Source organism: Rhea americana, unplaced genomic scaffold, assembly GCF_003343005.1.
Source record: "Rhea americana isolate MKP2758 unplaced genomic scaffold, rheAme1 scaffold_31, whole genome shotgun sequence".
Lineage (NCBI taxonomy): Eukaryota > Metazoa > Chordata > Aves > Rheiformes > Rheidae > Rhea > Rhea americana.
The window spans coordinates 1,380,043-1,402,751 of NW_028186435.1; the positions used below are offsets into that span (position 1 = coordinate 1,380,043).

Below are 22,709 nucleotides of genomic sequence, written 5' to 3' on the forward strand. Positions count from 1 at the left end.
CATCAGTGCATTAGAATTGTCCAAGTTTTAGCACCTCCTTTTTCCTTCTCCCCTCCTAAAAAGAAGGAGTCCCCGGGACAAGTGGTCTGGAGCCGAGTTTTGCTGTCACCGCGCTGGGGACGGGCTGCCGGGGGGTGCTCTCGGCCACGTCTGCGCGGGCACCCCTCCTCGCTGCCTCGCGCGGTGCCCCGATCCCACTGAGCCGGCTGGGACGTTAAGTGACTTGCCCAGGTGGAGGTCGGGCAGGAGCTCCCTCAGCAGTAACACGAGAACAGATGCCCTGGTCTCCTGACCTCCGCGGCCCTCAGCGCCTTTGGTTCACATGACAGTCAGTGCCCGAACGACCAACGTTTTCCCTCTTCCCGTTTAAACCCGTGATGCAACAGTTTACGTCTCCAACTGCTTCTGCAGGGAAGCTAGAAGTAATTTGTTTTCTTAAAAATCAGATTGATGATTCTCTTTTTATGCATGCTTGGCGTTCACTGCGAAAATCAGTACTTGAAATGTTTATACACTTTCTGTATAATTTAAACAGCTTGATCTTCAATTTGTTTTTTTTTTTAAAAAAAAAATCAAGACACTGAGCACTCACTAATGTTATGTTTTTGAGGTTATATATTAGGCACATTTTTAAAACATGACAAATTGTTTCATTTTATCATTCATCATATACAGTTACTAAAAAAAAAAAAAGAAAGCCTAGTGATTCAGAAAGATTGCAATAAATCTATCCCATACGTCTATCCCTGAAGCTCTTGCTTAGAGGGACAAGCAGCAATTACTTTGAAGTTTTTACTGTTTCATGGTTTTTATGTTTTATCCTGTTCCATCTTTTTTAAAACATTTCGGAATTACATTTCAAAACATTGATGGGAAAAAAGAAGAAGAAGCCTTCTTCTACCAAGTGGATATTTGGTAGAAGAAACTCTCCAAACCGAGAGAATAAGTAAAAAAATAAACTCCAAAAATTCAATTGCAGCAGATTGAAGTGTAAGACACTGTTGAGTATACCCTCTGTGGTACCTGCTGCAAGCAGTGTGGCCATAAATTATGYTGTTGGGAAAGAGAATGTGGATGTTGTTACTACTGTTTTTAGAGACATAAATGGATTTATTTACATGTCTTTTTTAATTAGGTACCATCTGTACAAAGAGCAGAACAAGCACACACATTTATAGACATATTGCTGACATAGATATTGCATATAGATTATTTTGCACATCATTATCATCAAGGACAAGGCACCTGATAGCCTAGTGTCTCAAACACAAGCTGCTGACTATTTTAGAGGAAGGATATTGAAACCTTGGTCTTRCCCCACTTTGCTGTTAGTGGGAGCTCTTCGCTGCGTTCACTGGGATGGGCTAAGCCCTAAATCATTGGCTACATTCGTTCGGTGTATTTACAGAGTCAGGCTAGAGGAATGCACCGTTTCCTGGTGAGGTTCCTGTGAGAAATAGCTATGGAGGTTTCCAAAGTCTTTTCCCAGAACTCCCTGTAAGTACACCAGAAAATTATTCTGTAGCATAGCTCACTTCTTTCCTGACAGCGTCGGTGRGTGCAGACCGGAGCACCTAGCTGGCGCGCCTGGCCACAGGGCTCCCTGCCGTGCGGGACCCTTCCTTGCGTTACGCACGGGAGCCTGCTCCCTGTTACGACAGGTAGCCGTCCGAGCCTCTCGGCAGATGCTTTGACGTGCCGAGAGCATGAAGAGCGTGGAAGGGAACGCGCGGGATCTTTCAACTGCCCTTCTTAAAATAAGCACTGTGACTTCAATAGCAGAAGTTTTCCTCTCAGTCTTTAGAGCAACTACCATTGCCAAACGAGAGTTTGAGATAGCAAATGGGACGCAGCGTTTGCAAAAGTTCTGCAAAGTTCAGTAACTAGTGAGGTTTGGTTTTTGGTTTCTAATGCTCATGTTAGAAACATCTCGGCCCCTTTCTGCTCATAGTTTTCCAGGGTTGTTCAGTTCTGATTGCTTAAATTTTATAGGTGTGCACCAGATGCGTGTTTTGGATCCAGAGAGGTACACCCTACAGTGTACCTCGCTTCTGGCAGCCTACCTTAGCGCAAGGACTTAGTCAGACGTTGCCTTGCAGCGCAGCGCTTGCTGTCGAGGCGAGCCGGCGTTGTTTTCCTCGTGCTTTGCTGGCTGTCGGGGGAACGCCCCTTGGCGCGCCGCRCCGCCGTGCCCGAACGTGCTGGAACATTGCGCACTGCGTGCCGGCGTGGCCCGGGTTTGCTTTGGCACGGCGCATCAAGATGAGCGGCGATGCATTAGCGAGAATCGAGACGTGTCGGTGGGAGAAAGTGTTGTGAAAGTGATGACAGAGAGGTTTAGGAATTCCAAAGGAAGCGCGCTTGAGCACAGCAATCGCCCCGCCAGCGCAGTCTTTTCTTCACTCCTGCATAAAATGATGTAAGGTGACAAAGAGCCTAGTTGTGACCAGCCCTCTCCTGCTGCTGGTTACCGGTGACTGCGCTGCTGTTGACAGGGTTAGATGAACGTAAAACAGGCACACAGTTAAGTCTGATTTTGATCTTAGCAGCTTCAGACAATRTAAATGCAAATATCATTTGAGACTGGGTCAAATATTTTGTGCAACGTCACTCAAAAGGAAGAAGAGCAGATTAGTCAGTGGTCAGTCCGGACAACAGCAGTGTGTRTGCGACCTGCTTTCAGTCCAAAAGCAAAGACATGGGCCATGGAGGTCTCTTACCTAGATCTCACCTACGTACTCAAGTACTGTGCCCTTGCTTTGTAATGAAAGGAGGAACTGCTGTAGCCTCACTTTTATTTGAGAAAGAAAAGCCATCCAAAAACATTGTGCCCCTGGTTCTTACTTGGAGCCACGTCCCAAGTGTAAGCTTGCGCAGCAGGGGAGAGTGTGGCTCTTCCCACGTGGATCCAGGGCTGCCAAACAAAGYGTGCTCCGCGGGAAAAGCAAACCCTTTACTCTGAGCGCGGCAGCTGAGAGCAGCCTTTGTCACTGCGACGCCGCCACGGGGATATTAAGAGAAGAGCTTCAGCTTTGGGACTGAGAAAAAGATAAAAATAGGGTGCCTGACGCATGCATCCCAAGTCACAAGCCAGGAAACAGAATCTTTGTACCAAATACAGTATTCCAGAACACGCGTGGAAAATACGCGTGCATGTGAACATGAAAAAATTTTCCTAAGCAATCGAAATATTCAGTCCCCTTTTTCTCCCCTCCCCATTTTTTTACCCATCTTCTTCAGTATTTCCTTTACTATTTACAAACATAAGACTCTCGCAGCGTGGCCTTTACTGCCACCGTGCACCTCCGTTCTGCTGAACGATGTGACGGTAACAGTCTTCTATGTTTTGAGGGAGCCGCAGAATAATCTTTCTGTGCGCAGGTGAGTAAGTTAAATCGATCCCATTCTCCAGACATCTGCAACATGCCAAAAAGTCTCCCAAAGCTCAGCGCTGTCCGTCACAGCAATCGTGCGTTGGGTGCATGATCTAAAATTAGTCTTCCACAGTATGTGCCCCTTTAAATGTTAATCCTTGCAGGGTTATTTTATTGCTTCTGTTGGCATACAAGATTATGTGACATAATATAAAAGTAAATAATATGATGCAATGGGTAAAACTCAAAGGGAAATACGTATCTGAGATCAGATGCCTCCTACTCCAGAATTTAAAATTAAACTTACGCTGGAGTGAGAATGAGGATTTTGCCTGTGTTGAGGACAGCAAAATCAACTGTGTAGGGATTAGACTAGAAACTAGTCTTTCTGAATGATTTTTAAACTTCTCAGCTCTTAAATACCTGTGTTCACTTAATACCCTAAATACTACTTGTCTTCATGCTGAGAACTAAAAGGCAGGAAAAAGCTGCTGGAAGAGCAACAGACCGTTGATTGATATTGCAAGAGCCCAGGACTTAGCAAAGTTAGTAGGTTGGGTTGTAAAAATGGGACCTTAAAAGAAAAAAAGGAAAAAAACCTCATATTTAATTTAAAGATCACAAGCTTAAAAAAAAAAAGAGAAGAAAGAAAAGAAGCATGCATCTGAGAACTTACTATTTCTTTTCCAGCATTTGAACACACCATGTTGGGGACAGGGGTATGTAGAGCTGTGAAGTTTGTATATTAACTTGACTCCTGGTGCTGAAGCTGTAAGAAAAGTGTGAGTATCGTGAGCTGAGACTCACAAATAGGTTACAAGATACGGCAACAGCAGAATCCTGATTTAAAAATAAAGTTTTGAATAGCATAAACTAATGCAAGACTAACTTCTTTTTTTTTTTTAACCCCTTATGCCCCAATTCAGTAAAACATGTGAGTAACTGAGTGTGATTTTGCTTTTGCTGAGTTGAGGTTTTAGTTATTCAGCAGTCTATTTTTATCTTTTAAACAGCCTTGTAATTCAAGATGTGTTTGTTTTAATTTTACACCGTCCATAAAAAGCACCATCCATAAAAAACTGGAGAAGCGGCCGTTGGTAACACGTAGTTACGTTTTTATTTCCTTCCAGGAAATTCCTGCAGAAACTGAATCCCTTTCTGTGTCACACTGCATCACTATTTTCCCCCGCGCCGTCGCCACGAACCCCTGCGTCGCTCGCGACGGAGCCGGTGCCCGGCACGGGGCTGGGCGAGGACAGGTCTTTCCGCGTGGCCCCGGCGGCGTGAGAGCCGCCCTGTTTCGGGTGGTCGGGCTCTGCGGTCGCCCGTGAAGCGCTCGGCCTTGCTCTCTGGCTGCCCGCTGGCGGGTGCCGCTCCTGGTGCGCGGGCATGAGCGCTCGCGGCGGGGTCCTGCTGCTGCTCCGCCGTGCCTCGTGCTGAGGAAGGCTCGGAGGGCTCGGAGGAGTTAACGAAAACCGTCAAGCGTTCGGGTGCCTCCGTAATGAGCCTCTCCTATGTGCGTTAATGAACGGTGGCGTGTCCTCCTGCCTCGGTGTTCACGGTGTGAAAAAACTACAGTACGCCTGATGAGCGATGGAAAGATGTAGGGGTGCAGTTTTCTCCCTCGCTAATGTATTGGTCGTCTAAGGACCTGAAACATTACCATTCTGTATTATTGTTACTAGAAGCGTGTTTGATAGCAGTATAAAGGCTTCATGTTTGTGTTTGCATTCATGAGAAAATCCTGGTGTTCCAGGGTTGAAATGACTTGAGATCCTTGSTCTTCATAACATGGCAGTTGCCAGATGGTAAAACACCCTGGAGAATGAGATCTTACGTTATTATGAAGGCATGAATGGCTTCTTAAACTTTAAAAAGAGAAAAAGCAAGCAAAACATAGTATTTGACACTGATTACACCACTCACTCTCAGCTTTATTTAGATTTGTTTGGACTTGCAAGCCCCGTAAATTAAAAATGTTACTATGCACCGAATTATAATTGATGGTATAATTTTGATATATCAGATTCAGTGATGGTGCAACAGCGGTATATAACTGATGAAAACATCGCCAGTTCCACCACTGGCAGAGGAAATGAAACCTTTCCCGAAAGTGAGGAGATGTGCTCGGCGATAGCGCCTCTACGGTGACAGCCCACCTTGCCCTTGCTCCTTTGCTTTTCTGTAGTTGCCACATTCTCCCCTAGGGATGGAGCCTGACAGCAAATGAGTTGGAGATGATTATTTTTTCTAAGACTTCTTTCCCAGCATCAGGTGACAGAGTTAGGAAATGGAGCAGCTGTGGGAAACAACAGCTTTATTTTGCCTGCGCTTAGGAGATGGAAGCCCAGAGCCCATGGGCATCCACACAAAGCTTTACTCAATCTGGTTGAGGTACCAATAACACCGAAAAAGTGGTGGCCTCAGTTCAGCCCCAGTTCTGCTGAAGGCTGCAGCAGCCTGTGCCAGTTCCTGGGTTCGTACCTGGGTGTCAGCCACGCTACGAGCTCTGTGTTGCTCCTGCTGGGACTAAAGGCACTGGGGCTACCTGGCTGCAGTAAAGGTGTTGTGGACCCTGCTCTGACAGTGAAAACAGGCCAAAGACATCAATGAGAGGAAGCCCTAAAGCCTCTGTGCCTGCCCAGCGCACGTTTTGCATGCAGCAGCAGGCTCTGCTTGGCATCGCGCTAGCAGCGTGAGCCATCACCAGCTCCAGCTCACCCAGTGTCTGCCAATTTTAGCCAGACATTAGAGCAGACGTAGCCAATTAGGAGGTTTCCTCCCACTCCGTGCCTTCCTCATCTGCCACTCAGATGGGTCCRCTGAGCTCACCCCTCCTGGCCCTGAGTGCGGCCAAGCCCCGTCTCTGAGACCCTCAGAGGCTGAAGGTGACAAATCAACCAGGTGAGCCAAACCGGCAGTTGTTGAGCTAAATTTGTCTCTGCTTGAAGCCAGCCGTTGCTAGTGAGAATCTATGGTATTCTCATTCTTTGCTGAGTTTAGGTTGGCCTTCATTTAAATCCCAAACTACGTGTAGAGCTAAAGGGAGCTGATTTTTTGGAAAAGTGGGCTGTTAACTGCCACAAGAGCAGGGTGTGCTAAATTTGGTCAGATACCCAGATTGTGTCCCAAGCAGATGTTCTCCTTTGCAGCAGGATAAATCCAGAGTAACTTCTTCAGCACAGCTGACTGACACTGTGCTGGGCGAGATCAGATTCTGCTTCTGATCCCTCCGCAGCGCGTAGCAGAAATAACTCTCTTGAYGTCGGAGTGGTCACTATAACATGGATGTGGTTCACGTCAGACCTAGTAGCTTCAATGAGATTTTTGCGCAATTATACAAGAATTTGATACACACAGTGAGCAACTAGTCTTGTACGCATGATCTATCTCCATTCTATTCCAAGCAGTATTTACCAGCGTAAAAAAAAGCATCCTAAACAGCAGCCTGCTGTTGGCTAGTGGGACATCCCTGGAAGTTCAGAGATGAGCAGTGGCCCTTTCCAATGGCAAGCCCGTTGGCTTTGCCATCCTCAGTAATGTACGGGAACATTAACTTTGTTGTTTGTTGGACGCTGCCAGGGAATTTATGTGAAGTTTTGTATGCACGTACCAGGGGTGTTCAAAAGCTAACCCAGTCTGAAGTGCCTCAGGTCATTTCAAATAATGAGACATTTTCTGAGTGTACCTTTTTATTGTACCAATATTATGTTACAGGAAAAATTGAAGGGGGGAACTTAACACATAGCACCTGTCACAAGTTCTCTCCTTGAATTAGACTCTCTTGCTTATAAAAATTTAATTGATTCCTAGCAGTTTATGTGTATGGTGCTCAGTGGGCGTTTTCTGTTCTCTTGCCAGCTACATGGTTACTTAGAAAGTGAGCCGCTCACTCTACAGCTGTTCATTGGGACTGCAGACGACCGCCTGCTGCGACCCCATGCTTTCTACCAGGTTCATCGAATCACGGGGAAGACCGTTTCCACCACCAGCCACGAAACAATACTTTCCAACACCAAAGTCTTGGAAATTCCACTTCTTCCAGAGAACAACATGAGAGCAATGTAAGACCCGGACACTATCTGACTGCTTAGCAGTTTCCTCTTGGTCTTATCTGGTCCACTTGATTTCTTCTATTCTTTTTTTTTTTCTCTTGTACGCTACTTTCTGCCTTCTGTTTTTTTTTTAGAAAATCTCTCTATAACAGTAGGTTTTCACAGGTTTGTTAGGAAAAAACTGCACTTAATCAGCTTAACAACAAAATGAACTTTGCAAATATTTATGACAACTGATGGCTTTCATTCTAGAGTTTCAGCCAATGTGCTTATTTGCCATTTAAAATAAGTATCTCAGTTACCAAGCTGTAAATATCTCCTACCTCAGCTCCTGCATTTAGTTTCTAAATATGACACCTCTTACTCCTGTATGCACTAGCGCAAGGAACAGAGTCTACTGAAATTTCTCTTTGGATTTCAAGGCAATCTCTTAGGCAGCACTTCCAAATAATCTAGCATTTGCGGAGACAAATAAAACCACTCTTACTCGTTATACAATGAAAACTAGCATTTTACAATGTCGTTTATTTAGAAGTCATTTAGAGCTAAACAAGTAAAGTTTGTATGACTTATAGACCGCTGTTATTAAACTGTGTTAAGTTTACTSTTATGAAAAAAGCAGGCATCAACATCTAAAAATCTCTGAAGTGGTAGGACTTTGAATGATAATTAAGCGGTCTATAGAACCATTACACACAAGTGAATTTCACTGTAGGGTTGTGCAGAAAAGGTGAGATGTTCTTCTGTGAATGCAATATACGTGAGAGCCTCCACATCATTTAATACCTTGAATTTAAATGGTCCTAACCCTTACTGAGTTTTCTGCCTTGGCATGAATTTGTTTGTGTATACGTGCTTCTAAATGTGTGTGTGTGTGTGTGTGTGTGTGTGTGTGTGTGTGTGTGTGTCTAAATATATATGCGTATGTATCTACATGCATATGTGCATGTATGCGTATGTGTTTGTGTATATTTATAGGTAGATAGAAATATGGGTAGGTAGATGGGCAGAAGGCAAGGAAGGAAGGAAGAAATCCTGGCCCCACCAGACCAAAGACTATGGGAAAATCTGCTCTAAGATCAGGATATCACTCCTGTTATTCGTACGCTGTTTTCTGCACTTCGACAAAGTGAAAAATGATATCAGACATCTGAAGTCCTTCTGCACGTAGCAGTTATTAGAAGCTGGTTTGCAGCATCATGTACAACATGCGCTAGAGTACATCATGTAACTGTAAGAGCTAGAATGGGGTTAACTGCATTGCCTGCAAGGGTTAGGGTGATCAGTTAAGGTGCAAGRACCTCTGTCCTTTCATTTAGTTATAGGCATGACAAGCCTGAAAAATCATTGGCCACGTTTTCTGTCACTGAAAGCTGGCACAACTCCATTGAAGTTACTGARAATTTCACCAATTTGTATCCGTGGAATATTTATTTGGCCCTTTATTTACCCAATTTGAGTACTATTTTTGGCCATCTAGGAATGTTATTACTGTTCCCATCGTCTTTCTCCTTGTAATAAAGGTAGTTACACAGTTTGGGAGCCAAACTGAATATTTTCATGACCTGCGTGCCAGATTGTAGTAAAGCTCTCTCAAGAACCACAAACAATGCTTTGGCATATATAAGCCTTACACGTCAGTAGTCTAAAACCTCATGTAGCATTAACAATGAATTGAAATTTGGAGCCAAGCACTTCTCTCGCAGATACTTTGTATATTTAGGCATTGATTCAGCAAAGCCCTGAAGCTTGTGCACGTTCAAATACTCCTGTTGATTTTAGACTTTAATGTCTGTGACTTACGAGCCTGAATTTAAGTGCTTTATCTTGTCTGAAGTTTACARTGAAGCCTAAATTAATTGATGTTAAATATTTTTTCTGTTTTACAACTGTTGCTATAAAAGAGGCAGTAGCTAGTAGTACACTTTATTCTGCGTTCTGTATGAATGTACAGAATTTTGATGTAAGTACAAACATTTCATAATTCTTATGGCTTCATTTGTAAATATGTGTTGTTAAGCTTTAATGCGCTCATTAGGTTCTTTGATTGTATCAGCAAGGGCCTTTGTTACTCTGAAATCCATGCTTTAGAAGGAACTCAGATCAAAAATAGACTGCCATAGTTCTTTGCAGTTTGCTTCAGAACTGAGCTTCAAAGGTCTGGAGGGAGAATTAAACTGTTTGAATGCATTTACATGCATGCTGACTTATTTAATCTATGTGCAAAATAAAATTACACTATGCATATTCAGTGTAATAAAATGCATACCAGAGATCTGTAGCCAGAAGAAATYGCCATGCATGCTTTGTAGTCATGGCCAAAGCAGAGATATTTTTGTAGTGGGTTTTTTGAGTGCCTATGTTTATGTATCTTTTGTTCTGTGAACTAACTTCCTCTTTTGAAATTTGCTTTGACAAAAATTCCAACTTGTGGGCCTATCCACAAGAACACCCCCCAAAAAAAAACTGGTGGTAGAGGGAGAGAGGTCAGAAATGGTAGTAGTTTGTTCTGACTAAAGACATTTYTCTCCCCAAGGTAGAGAGGGAGGACCCTGAGTTTACGTTTTTCGTGCAGAGTTTCAGTTCAACACTCCTTTTAAGAGTCTCTCCAATTCCATTCAAAGACAAATTCACAGCAAAACTGGCCTCCATGMGAGCTAGGCTTATTAACAAACATTTTCATAACTTTACTCTAAATCATGAAATATTTAAGTCCAATTTAGCAATAACAGGTGAAATTACAAGTATCCCTATGGTAACACTTGGCATAATACTGTGTCATTCCATGGGCTTTCCTAGCCTCAGTTGCTGCTTCTTGGGGCTTTAGTTAGTCCTAAACTCCATCCTTACAGAAGGTTTTGAGGAAGGAAGATTTTTTGGGTTTCTTCCTTTTGGAACTGAACTGAAAGCTAACGGCCCAAATTTACAAGYGGTTAGTACCTGTTACTACAGAGAGCCCCAGCAGAGATACTTGTGGGTGTATGTCATAGGCTAAATGATGAGCTGAAGTGTTTAATCTGGTCATTGGGCTCCATGTAAGAACTCCGATGCCTGACTCAGATTTTGAAGAAAAAAACATAAAGGAGAGAGAGGAGAAACTGTAAGGCTGTGTCTTTCTGGAGTTCAAAGGAACTGAATTGCTCTGTGTTTCGCTTTGGACAGCATTGACTGTGCTGGAATATTAAAACTGAGAAATTCTGACATTGAGCTGCGGAAGGGAGAAACGGACATCGGGCGGAAGAACACGCGAGTGCGCCTGGTCTTCCGAGTTCACATCCCGCAGTCCAACGGGAGAACTCTGTCTCTGCAGGTGGCCTCCAACCCTATCGAGTGCTGTAAGTAGCAACAGCTGTCTCTCTCTTGCCGGGGATTGCGCCGCTTGACGCACAATCTTTGTCCGTTCACATGCTAACCATGGCTTTTGCTTTACCCATTTATTTCRTGAACCTTGCTCTACTGCTTAAGAAGGTGTATGTATTTTTTTWAAAAAATACCCGTTTTTTAGAAGAAATGTGTAGCTTTCTGTTCATTGAATTTTGTAAGGAAGAACACACCTAGAAGTAGAATTGTGTTAAACTGATAGCTGATCTGGAAGTGAGAAGATTTGGGGTTTTGGTGCCTCCCTTTCGTATAGGTAACTGATATAGGAGTTTTGGAAGGCTCTCATGGACTGTTCACCGCTCACTTTCCAACGTAAAGCAAAAAACACCAAACAAAACCCCAGCCCCTTTGATGAGGAACTAGCAGCATGCTAAAGCTGACACATGAGCACAAGCTGCCTGAGGCTTCAGAAAACCTCCAGAAACTGGRTTTCCGCACTGGGGTCTCTTTGATGAAAGAGACTGCTTTTTATCGCTTTACCGCTGCAGTCTCCAAAGACACCTGTGTCATTCAGTCTGCCTCCCCCGCCGCCACGTACACAAAGCAAAAGCAATTTATTTCATGTCGCTTTAATGTTCCTATACAAATGGTGAAAACTGAATTTCAGTTTAACTCCCATTGCTAACTTGGTGTGCTGGGGGTGATCCAAAAAGTTTTTGAAGATTTCATTGGATTCAGATTAGCAGATGAAAGCTCATCTGCTTTTTCAGTGAAGATTTGGCCATAGTCCTCACTAGCTTCTTCCTGTTGTCCCACTAAATCACTGTGTAATTCGCAGCGTCCTCTCCCTCTGCAATCTTCTTGAGGGACTGTGTGGCTCTGCTTCACTGCCCCGGGGAAAGTCGCTGTCCCTACTGCACCTCCGCTTCCCTGGCCGTGCCAGGTGAACGCTTCGTACAGGGATGGGGGGAACTGATCTCTAAAAAGTGAATTGTTCTGATGCAACCAGGGTCAGGAGCAATTCATGTCTAGTGGGTATATAAGGGTGGGAAGCTTGTCCCTCTGCCGTTCCCAGGCCAGAGTCCCGTACCTCAAGCCTGGCAGGTCCCCAACCATCCCCAAATGGGATCTCCTTGGAAGCACAGTGCTTTTTCAGGGGCTGTTAGCGGAGAGGCTCCAGGAAGGAGCATCGTTTAATTCCTTTCACAAAAGCGGTGGTAGCCGAGACAGACTTTCAGAGCAGAAGCAACGCTCCATCCTTTGATTTAAAATAGCATTGCTGCCACTCTAAGTCTCTAAGAGAGGCAAAGTTTGTAGAAAAGGGTAGTGCTGCTAGTACAATAGTTATAACCTCCCTCCTTTGGTCATTCATTTAAACAAACAAATGAGCACTGGTGGTGGGAAGGGAGTAGCTTAAAGATAAGGCTATGCTATTAATGAAAAATAGCAGAAYCTCCTTACCTATAACAGCTAGACTGGCACAAAGCCATGTCTTCTGTCCAGGGTATGTAAGAGTTCTTTTCTTTTTCTTTCTTTTTCAAGCTAAATTCTCATTCCAGGGCAAGTTCTAGGCTAATGTGTAAAGCAGAAATGCAAGAAGTCATGGTTTCATCCTGCTCTTGTTAAAGTTGATGGGAATTTTGTTTGTCATCTGTAGCAGGATAAGGGCCACAAACTGAATTCATCATGACCTGGTCTTCTGTACAACTATGCCCAGTACAGGAAGCCACTAAGTAGGAAGGTGCTTCTATTTACATCAATGAGTTGCAGTTTTAAGGACTGTGCAATGAGTAGTGTGATGTGCACCTCCTCAAAAGAGCAGAAGAAAAAGAGAAAAATAGGCACAAGTGTTATTTCCAGTGCAGAATGTGGAATAAGCTCWTGCCAAAAACTTCATGCATCTCTTAGTGCATGTGACACCAGGAGGAACCAYGTAATCTGGATAAAATGTCACATCATCCCTTAAAGCAGGCATGCAAGCTCAGTATCGCAGTTGAGAGTGATAAAATATGTGCCACAGGAATACAGGATTCTGTTTGCATGATCCACATGCGTTTTGGCATTCAGGTGCTGGTGGAAATGCACTGTCTAAGCTGTGAACTTCTACTGGGTTGTGAGGCCCGTGGCTGCTACTGAAAGAYGATTAGCAGAATTGAAATACTGAATATAGTGACTAGAACATACTTTGGACATGGATGGTCTTGTCTTCTTTTGTGCCTTGTAAACACATGACATGTATAGAATAGGTTAAGCAATCATTTGGCTGTTCGAGAGAAATTAGTTTAAAATGATTAAATAAACAAAATACTTTTTGAAGTAGTATAGATCAAGATGACTTTTAAAATTAAACAGCTTATTCTTTCTGTGATCCTTTTTGATGTGTAATGCTATATTTAATAATAGTATTGTTTACTATCAAGGCACTTAACTGACCATATTTGCTGCAGACCTTCTGACCTCTCTTTGTTTCTGTATCAAACTCAGCTTATCTTATGAAGGTAAACATTAAGTTACTTACTAATGCAGTATTTACTTTTGTGTGTGTGTGTTTGTGGCTGCTTTTTTTTTTTCTTTTTTTTTTCCATTTTTTCTTTTTATAACTCCCCAGCTCAGAGATCTGCCCAGGAACTGCCTCTGGTGGAGAAGCAAAGTATTGACAACTTTCCTGTTATTGGAGGGAAAAAAATGATACTGACTGGCCATAACTTTCTGCAAGACTCCAAAGTCATCTTTGTGGAGAAAGCACCAGGTATTTCCTTTCTATCTAGACTCCTGTCTGCTTTCTTCTTCCTCTTTGAAAATCTTAAAAAAAGACAGATTGTTTGCCAAATGATGATAGCATAAACCCTGTAATCACATTTCTTTTGCATGTAATAATAATATGTTTTCCATGTCACTGGGCAAAGCTGTGAAAGTAATCTGAGCCATGCTTCATGCTGAAGTTTTGCACAATAGCCGTTGTGGTTACAGGTAGACAATAGTGACATTGAAAGTCAAATTTGGCATTTGTTTTTGTAGCAAACCACAGTAGTACCTGGTAGGATTTTTTATTATTGTTACAGAAATAACAATAGTGTGCTAAGCCTCTTGTAGCGTTTCCGTGTAAAATCTACAGGATGATGCAGCTTGTTAAACCCTTTCAGAATTTGGGGAAGAGGAAGCAGTAATGGTGATAGTGCATGTGTGCACCTTTTTTTGTGGTTAATTTTTGGATGGCAGTAGAGGCCTTTGAAGTCGTAGAGCAAATACAAACCCTTGAAGAGCTCCGACAGCTTACAAGCCGTTCGTTAAGGAGGACTTGCCGCGCAGACTCATTCATTCAAAGGCAATGTCGGCTCGGGGGGGTGGGGGGCTGTCGCCTCCTCCCGTTTCCGCAGCCCCTCCTCTCCGGGCTTTATTCATGCACTTGGTGATGGGACTGCTATTTTGAGGGAAGGGTCCCCAGCCGAGGCTCCAGGCAGCGTAAGTCACGGGCTGCCGTTCTTCAGCATCAGGCACGATCTCAGATTTCGGCAGAGGACAGCGGCAGGAGTTGTGGATCACACGGCGGCAGTGCCTAACGCTGCGGAAAAGACAGTGGGAGCGGAGCTGTGAGTCAAAGTCAGGCTCTGAAATGAGATAGTTAAGGATAGTTTTGAGTCTTGTTTTGGAAAGGGTTTCCGTGGCGCTGGCACAAGCTGCGGATTCCTCAGCTGCCGGCCGAAACCCCCCTGAACTTTAAACCGTCTCCTGCGCTCCTCCGGCACGCCGAGTCTCCCGGCCGCGCCAGCACAGGCTCTGGCATGACGTCCGCTTAACCCTCGACGTTCATGGGGTTCCCGTGCCGTTCCCCTGCTGGCGGTACAGTAAGTGGGTGTTGCGGGGAAGGACTCTCGTGGTGAGCAGGGGAACCTCTTTACGCGAAGAAATCAAAGTAGATGCGAGTTGACCTCAGGGAAGGCCTTTTCGGTTCTTAATGGGCTTAAAGGAAGAGCAGAAGGCTTCCCCGAAATTTCACGGTGGGGTCCTGGTTTGGCACAGTTCAGGCAATCGAAAGTTTGTGTTGGTCGGAGGTGGTGTCCCAGCTCTGCAGCAAGAGTAAATCAGGGCAGTTCCTTTGTCCTCTGAGCACTGCTCGGAGCTCAGCAGGGTTGTGCTGGTATTCCCTGGTGAGGAGGCATGGTGAGCCACGTCAAGTCAGGGCTGTGAAAAAGTGAGAATATCCTTTTTGTACCTTAAGAAAGTTATTTAAAAAAAAATGAAAGAGGTATTTCAACTTAAAACAAACTCTGCTCTTTGAATAGGTTTTGGAGAGGGGAGAACGCTGATGTATACTTTAGAGTTAAACTTCCTTCCATGTGCAGAAATGGGTTAGTGTGACATTTCAAGAGCAAAAATCCCAGATTTGCCTCATTGCAGGAAGGAAGCCACGTTAACTAGTGCTCTCTTTCATACTTACTTTCTCTCTTCTTTTACTGAGTTGGAAAAATTTTGAAATACCGTATCCCAAAGGATTGTGACTGTGAAGTTACTCACTTGCAGCAGGTAGCACAGTCTGGATACGCACACTATCTGCTTTAGCATTAAATACACAAAAAGTAAAATGTTCACTCTATAGCCCTAAATTATGAAAAAAAAAAAAGCAAAACAGGGCCAGCGCTGCACTTCTTAACCAGGTAAATATCTCTCTTGAACAAAAAGTATTTGGGACTGCAGGAAGACTGTAGATAAATATTTTATATATTTATATATTATGTGTGACAGATATTTTATATATGTGACATTTTTTAAAAGGTATGAGAAATTAAGAGCATATAGCTGAGCACTGGGCATGCTAGGGAAGTAATGTTTTACTTGATCTGCTCTTGGGGATGTAAATGATCAAGAGGATCTGGAAACCGATGGGGTGAAGTCCTTGGGTGTGTGGATTGGCAGGATGGCCTGGCACAGGAGTATCTCTTCTCCTTAAGAAAGTCACCTGAGATCCCTCTGCACCCTTGCCCAACCCCCAGGGACGAGGCGGGGAAATGCTGTGGGAGTCAATGGGTAAGCTGGTATCATTGAAAATTAATCAATAGCTTTTGGGAAGTCCGTATTAAAAGGTCAGAGCTGAGACTGTTACCACCCAACGTTGGTAGTAACATGTAGTAGTATCATGGTGGGTTTGTTGTGGTTGCAGGATGGTACTGCTTCGTGCAAGTACGTTTGTAGAGCTCTTAAGGTTGAAAGCGCTCAGCATCACTGGGAATTGCTCAGCCCAGAGGAGTCTCCCAGCTTCCCCACCACTGATTCATAAGGTGACTGTGTCTCTAGGAACAGCCTACAGAAAGCAATTGTGTGGACTCATCAGGACTGAGYGCTTGCCGGGGATTCACCGATGAGCCGTATGCTGCGCTGCCTGAGACAGCTTGACACATTTAAATCATGCTAGGGGGCTGCATCGTTGTCTTAGTGGCAGTTTTTAAGCAGAGTCACCGTATTTAATATCGAATGAAACGCAAAGCGTACCAGCCGTCGCTTTTGAAAACCAGCCGACAGCATTTCTTTCCCATTCAGCTCTTACGTGACTGTGAAAGTAGGTCAAGAGAGGGAACGCCAGCATAGTTTCTCTTTCTTTTAGAAAGCTGGTTATGAACTTTGCTGATTAGCTGGAGACATTCATTATTTTTGCTGCTGCTACTGTTGCTTTTGAGTTCTAAATGGTAGGCACGATCCTGGTGGGCAGCAGCTGTGTTCAGCTATTACAAAGTAACAGATCACAGGAATAATTGCGATCCGAAAGGGACTGCTCCTCTTGGATATAACTTAAATATTGGATCATGTGACCACTTTCCTTTCGCCCTTACTCGGGCAAAATCCTCAAGCCGGGAGGTAGTCTGTGCAAGCCGGTCTAATTCGTGCTAGTCTGCGTAGTGAGTTAACACAGTGTTTGGGAATGCTTTTTGGCCATTTGCTTGGGATTTTTTTGTCTTTTTTTGTTTGTTTTTTTCCGTCTGAATAATGTCTTTAAGTCCTCTTCGCACACTGTGCTCGCTCCACTGCGTGTTTTTCCAAGCGCGAGTCCCAGGCTGCGCGTCTTCAGGGCTAGCCCTCAGCTGTCGGGCTCCCGGGAGGAATGGCATTATCCCGGCCTCCTCCTCCTCCTCCTCCCGCCTCCGCGCGGGAGTCTGTCTGAACAATGACTCAGAGCAGAGGGAATCCCTGAAGAATGATCAAATCAATCCTCGAGCTGGCGGGGCAGCGCGCGGCTCGCCTTAACCCCTTGCTGACTTCTTCTCGGCTGCAGCTGAAGCGGAGCGAAATATGCTTAGCGAGCGGCACGGTGCTACCGCATCTCTCGCAGGGACAAGAAATGAGGCGACCAAGGGACTGAGATGTAGGGAAAAGCCCGTGAAAGGAGTGCCGGGGAGACCTTGTTTGAGAATCATAGAATCAATAAGGTTGGAAGGGACCTCTGGAGATCATCTAGTCCAACCTCCAATGATCCCTCGTGGTATGGGGCTGCCCCGAGGCGGAAGGCACCCTTTGAGATAAATAATGAGCCCTTCCAGAAGTGGACTAAAATTTGCTCAAGCCTTTTATGGTACCATAAAAAAAGTTTCGCATGTTGAAGCAAGTCCTTATTTTAAGAGATTCTGGTCAATGTTTTGTTATTTGCACATCAGACCATGTTTTCCAGTCATGAAAGATGGCATAAAATGACTGTCCAAGAAACTTAGCGGTAGTAAAAATGTGAACACCAAACGTGCCTTGAGAGGTTCGCTCTTCTAAATTCAGCATTTCGATAGACTGAAGAGTCCCACAATGGCTTTGGCCCTTCAAATTACTGTGATTTTTTTTTCTTTCCCTTTTTCAGTTTCTGTCTCTCTCTCTGTAGTCAGGGTTTTGTCTTCCTGAGTTTCAGAAATGGTCTGTGAGTCTGCATGTCACAGTTGTTGGGTGCTAGGTGCAAGACATCCAGTAGAAAGCTGTTTTTCAACAGAAGTGTTAGAACTTACTAAATATATGTGTTTGCAACATGTTAGCGGCAAAGATCTTTAATGGCTCTCTGCTGGTATTTACTGTGCAGGCTAAGCATACGTTTTGGTTACAGAAGTGGCTGGAATGAAGTTGATGTTTGTTTATTATGGAAGGCTAGGAAGCAATAAAATGTTTCCTGTCTAACACACTGATCTAAAAGAGTACAGATCTTGATCTAGAATTGCAGTTAATAACTCTAAGTTATATACTTGTTTTTGAACTTTTTATTTAGCTTCTAGGTGCTAAATGTATCAGGCAACAAAAGTCATTAAGAAAGTTTGAAAAAATGCAATAATTTTTTGGAAGTGTGTTTAAAGAGTATATATCTGGCAATTACCTTTTTTGTAAGAATTGCTGCAAATGTCATACATTTGTTTTCAGAGCTGGAATTTGGATGGTAACATGAGTTGCTGAACACAAAGCAGCACAGAAGCCAAACAGAAGTGAGCAGACTGCTGGTTCCTAGTATGTCAGATTAGGACTAGTGATCTATAAGCTAAGCAAAATGGAAAAATCCTAGGGAACAAAATCTTTCTTGTAACTGGCAAATGAAAAGTCAGTGCTCTCCCAAATGCCAAAGCACAGCAAAGTCATGAGTGTATCTTCATGGCATGCTCTAGGACACTGCAGAGTTGCCCCAAGGTATTTTGAGCATTAAAAAGAGCCTAGCATGAAGGTTTGGAGGGGTTAATTTACCCAGGTCCTCTGTTAGCCCGGACAGTGCTCCTTGCTCCTGCAGCTAAAATGTTTTTGGCACCAGAGGTGGCTCAAGTATTTCTAGACTTCACTAGTTCAGCCAAGTGTAGACATACCTAAGAGACCAGGTTAAACTGACGGAAATGTTCATTATTAGTAAGTTGTGATCTATGGGAAGAAATGAGTATTTGGTATATTATTATTAATTATTATTCATTTGAGTTTCCACTAGCAAAGTTAGAGGCCCACACTGACTTAGTTGATTTTTTGTGCTGAGTGACAGGGCTTAGGGACCACAGGGCAAGAGTTTTAAAGAGCAAAAAAGGTTAAAATGTAACATTCGAGCTCACTACAGAATTAATTTCTGAAGCAACCCTAATTTTGAATTAAGGGTTGTTAATTTTGAGGACCACTTTATCATGGTCAAAAAACATGCACTTGAAAATCATTATGACAAGTATGTCTCTCTGAAAATGCATTACTCTCTTGGATGGATGTTAATAGAGTTCGCAGTTTGTAACACTGTATCTCTGAATAACTCCTGGTTTATGGACTTAATGGATTTGAACTTGTTGTTCCTAGCACCTGCATACTCTGTAACCTAATTACAAAATATAGCTAGCTATTGCGCCTGAAGCCTTTGAAACTTGAGCTGCCAAAACACAGAGTAGTAAACGGTACCTAAGGACCATTTCATCCAGTGATTTCCTCCTCTTTGTTTGTCGAATAGTCCCAAAAAATTAAAGTGTTTCAGATTTAGTTATTTCTTCACTGTTAATTCCATTGTTTTTATTTTGTTAAATGGATTTACTCTATCTACAACTATTCTTCTTACTTGATTGAACATGCTTGTGATGTTAGAACACAAATATGCTGGTGTGGCATGGTAATAGTTATGCTACAGCAGGTGAAGTCACCAAATGTTTGGTGCATATGCTGAAGGAAATCATGCTTTCTGTAAGTACTTCACATAGGAAAAGTTAGCTTACCTGCCATTGACAGTGTTGTAAAACTTAGTCAGCTGAATGTTTGCATAAAATAAGTGCAAGATGGAAAAGAATGAAGCCGGATGAATTTAGGTGGCCACTCAAACATTTCGCAGCATTTTGTTCTTCTCAAATTTCACCACTTCTGGGAAAGAGTAGAGACAACTGGTTGCTGCTTTAAGGTAAAAATGTCAGTCTGAAGTCTTGAAGCCTCGTTGAGAAATTCAGTTCTGTTTCCTATACATTGTATGAGCAAAAATACCTTTTTGTTCAGTAGATACTCAAGTGCAGTATTTTAACTCAAGGAGAACTTGAAGAAAGTTCTGGAAAATGTTGTATCTCTGAGACATTTGAGTGGCATTTGGATGGAGCGGACACACTGGGGACGCATGTGGGCTTTTTGATTTGACTCAGCTGCACTTTGGAGCCCTAGGTTTGGAGTCTGTTTTGACGTGATGTGATGTGATGTGGAGACTGGTGACCTGAGTCTTGGCAGAGCTCCATTTGGTAAAGGATCTTACATTCTTGGAGATCTTTCCATTGCTCTTTCCATTGCCAGTAGCAGTCACAGTTTGGGGGGCAACTGGCCAAAAAAGGGTCATGTTTCACACTGGTAATCATACTGTAGCTCACATAATAAATAAGCAAGTGGCAAAATTCCCCTTCTCCCTCCCATCAGATGGACAGATACTACATAATTTTGTCTTTATCTATCCATTTATCCAAGTTCAGGACACACATTCCAGTCAGCAGCGAGAGGTTATGCACTGACTCCTGCACAGTGAGGTTAAAAATTTTGGAAACTAGATAAACTGGAAACTTCAAAGGCATACAAGTTAGGAGCAAAGAGTTCATGTGAAGGTCACTTGTACCTATTTCCTAGAGATGTATTGATAGCTGAAGGGGTTTCTGGCCTTTGCCCAGAAATAGATATCCTTGGGCAAGTAGTATCATCAAGTGATGGAATCATTTGATGGTGGAAGCCTACAATTGCATGCGGTAGCAATGAGACAGCTTGTAGGAAATGTCAGCACGTTTCAGATTTTCCTGGCTGTTCAGTGTAGGGAATGGTGAAGAAAGAGCGGGACAGCAGCCATACACATGAGATGATATCAGCAGCAGCAAGCCTTGTGCTGGGTGCTGCTCTCACAGTTAAGAATGATATCAGTCAATCACAGGTGCTTACTGTGGACAATAGAGAAAGAGAGAAATGTAAAGTGTCTCGTTATTTATTTGAGTAATCCTGTCAATTTTTAATTATTTCAGAAACTATGACTGAATGCTTGAAGTCTTTTCTTTCGTGTCTTTTCCACACTAAGTGGCTTCAAACAGCTGTATCTGTGCAGTCAAGGCTTGGTCTCTTAATATTGTAAGTAGCGTAAGATTTCAGATCGTTGTTACTGTTACCATTCCAGTAGGACCCACAGGAATTCACAGCCCTTACCAAAAAAGCTTAGAAGCCATCGGCACATAAAGACAGTAGAGGAAAGGAGATACCTCCAAAGTGCATAGTTTTTGCAGGGATTGTACACATCTTTTGCAAGAACAGTGTTCATTCTCTCTTATAACTTCCCTGACTGGTTATTAAGAGTTGGATCATGTCTTAGGTAGGCATCACAGTAAAAATGAGGAGAATTGAAGGATAAGTAGCCTATCCTCTTTAGGCCTGTTGGAGGAGTAAGATGGCCCCTCCAAGAGCAATGTGGAACAAAATGCAGTGATGTTTAAGAGAGGAAAAGAGAGCTAAGGCATTTCCAAAATATGCTTTGTAACGGGGAAGCTGATAATCAAGGCAGATAATCAGTGGTGGAGGAACCTTTAAGATTGAGCCTGACCTTGCAGAGGAAGGGAAATGAGTGGGAGGAACATAAGGGGACAAGGAGGTGGAAAAAATCAAAATGCCGTGCAGAAGCTTACTCTTTGGACTCTACTGAAAAGTCATGATGGGGTAGCACAGATGATATGTTTCTGGAAGATGAGAAATTGTGGCCATGTAGATAAAATGAAGAGTTCATCTCCTAAAAATAGTTAGGAAGCAAGAACTGAAAAGATTTTAATCAAACTTAGATATGAGACAAGGGGGGGGGGGAAGAGATGAAGATAACCTTGTATATTGCAGGCCTGAGCGTTATGGGGCAAGTGGTGGTCATGGCATTGAATATAGAAGTAGAGGAAAAAAATTGAGAACTTTGAATGTGGTTTAAATTAGATATGAGGTTTTTTGCTCTCATAGTACAGGAGACAGATGAGACAGAAGATTAGAGTGAAGAAAATAAATAGGGATTATTCTGCTCAGCTTCAGCTACGAAGACACAAATTCAGCCTACTAGAGGTTCCCAGAGGAAAATAAAATTGTGCAGATGAGGAAATCACGCACATGTAACTGAAGACAGAATGAAGTCTTGTCATTACTGCTGATGGGAGCCCATGCTGGTGACCTACCTACTCTAGAGAGCTTTTGCAGGGATGTTAAGCTGCAGTTTTCCTTCTAAGTTGAATGTCTTAGACCTGAAATTACTGAGAGCTATTAAATAAAACCCTAAGACTGATGGTAGTTTGAACAGGGGGGGAGGTGTCAGAAAGCACAAATTGCATAACCAGCTTCCATTCTGCAGAAAATAGGTTCTGGCAGCTCATTCCAGATTGTTTTGGCTCCCAAGGAGCCTTGATCCGTCAGTTTTCTGCACAGTGCCTCCTTTTAATTACCTGGGCTGAAATTAAAATTAATTTGAAAACACTTTCTTGAACTCAGAATAATTGCAAAGTCAGTTGGACATACTTTGGTGAAATCAGCTAAAGAGATTCACAGTTTAGGCAAAATGAGTCAATCCTTTGGCTTTTGGACTGCCCAATTGAGCAATCAGAAAGGAAGTTGCATTTCTGGCACGGATGCCTGTGTTCTGTAAGGTACTGTTCTTACTGGATTTTTATCACCTGGTTCCTGCATGACTTTTTTATTGTTATTTTAATCATTTAATCTTAAAAAGAAAAAAAAAGAAAAAAAGGTAATGTTCAGCCTACAACTACAAAAATGTGTAGCAGAACGAAGGTGCACAAAGTCCATATGCTGTGACAGTGCCTACGAGGACAGGCAAACAAACATAGCAGCTTTGCTGCGGCAAAAAGAATAAGCTGGTTACACACGAACCCTGACGTGCACAAGCAGTGATGCATACCGGAAGACATGCCAGTGACATGGAACAAAATTGCGGGGGAGAAATGTCCGTAGCAAGACAGTAGGCTGTGAGGAGGACAGAGAGGGATAGCTTTTTTTTTTT

At 43.2% G+C, this 22,709-nt stretch overlaps 1 protein-coding gene across 1 annotated transcript in view; it reads left to right on the top strand.

Annotated features, from left to right (window-relative positions):
* The window catches only part of NFATC1 (nuclear factor of activated T cells 1), a gene marked incomplete at its 5' end in the record, with an annotated part of 111,840 nt that overhangs the window by 30,904 nt on the left and 58,227 nt on the right, over positions 1-22,709 (top strand). Inside the window, 3 exons of the mRNA XM_085310089.1 lie at positions 7,236-7,438; positions 10,592-10,764; positions 13,359-13,499. Of these exons, the coding sequence (XP_085166215.1) occupies positions 7,236-7,438; positions 10,592-10,764; positions 13,359-13,499 (517 nt within the window). The remainder of the gene's footprint in view (positions 1-7,235; positions 7,439-10,591; positions 10,765-13,358; positions 13,500-22,709) is intronic.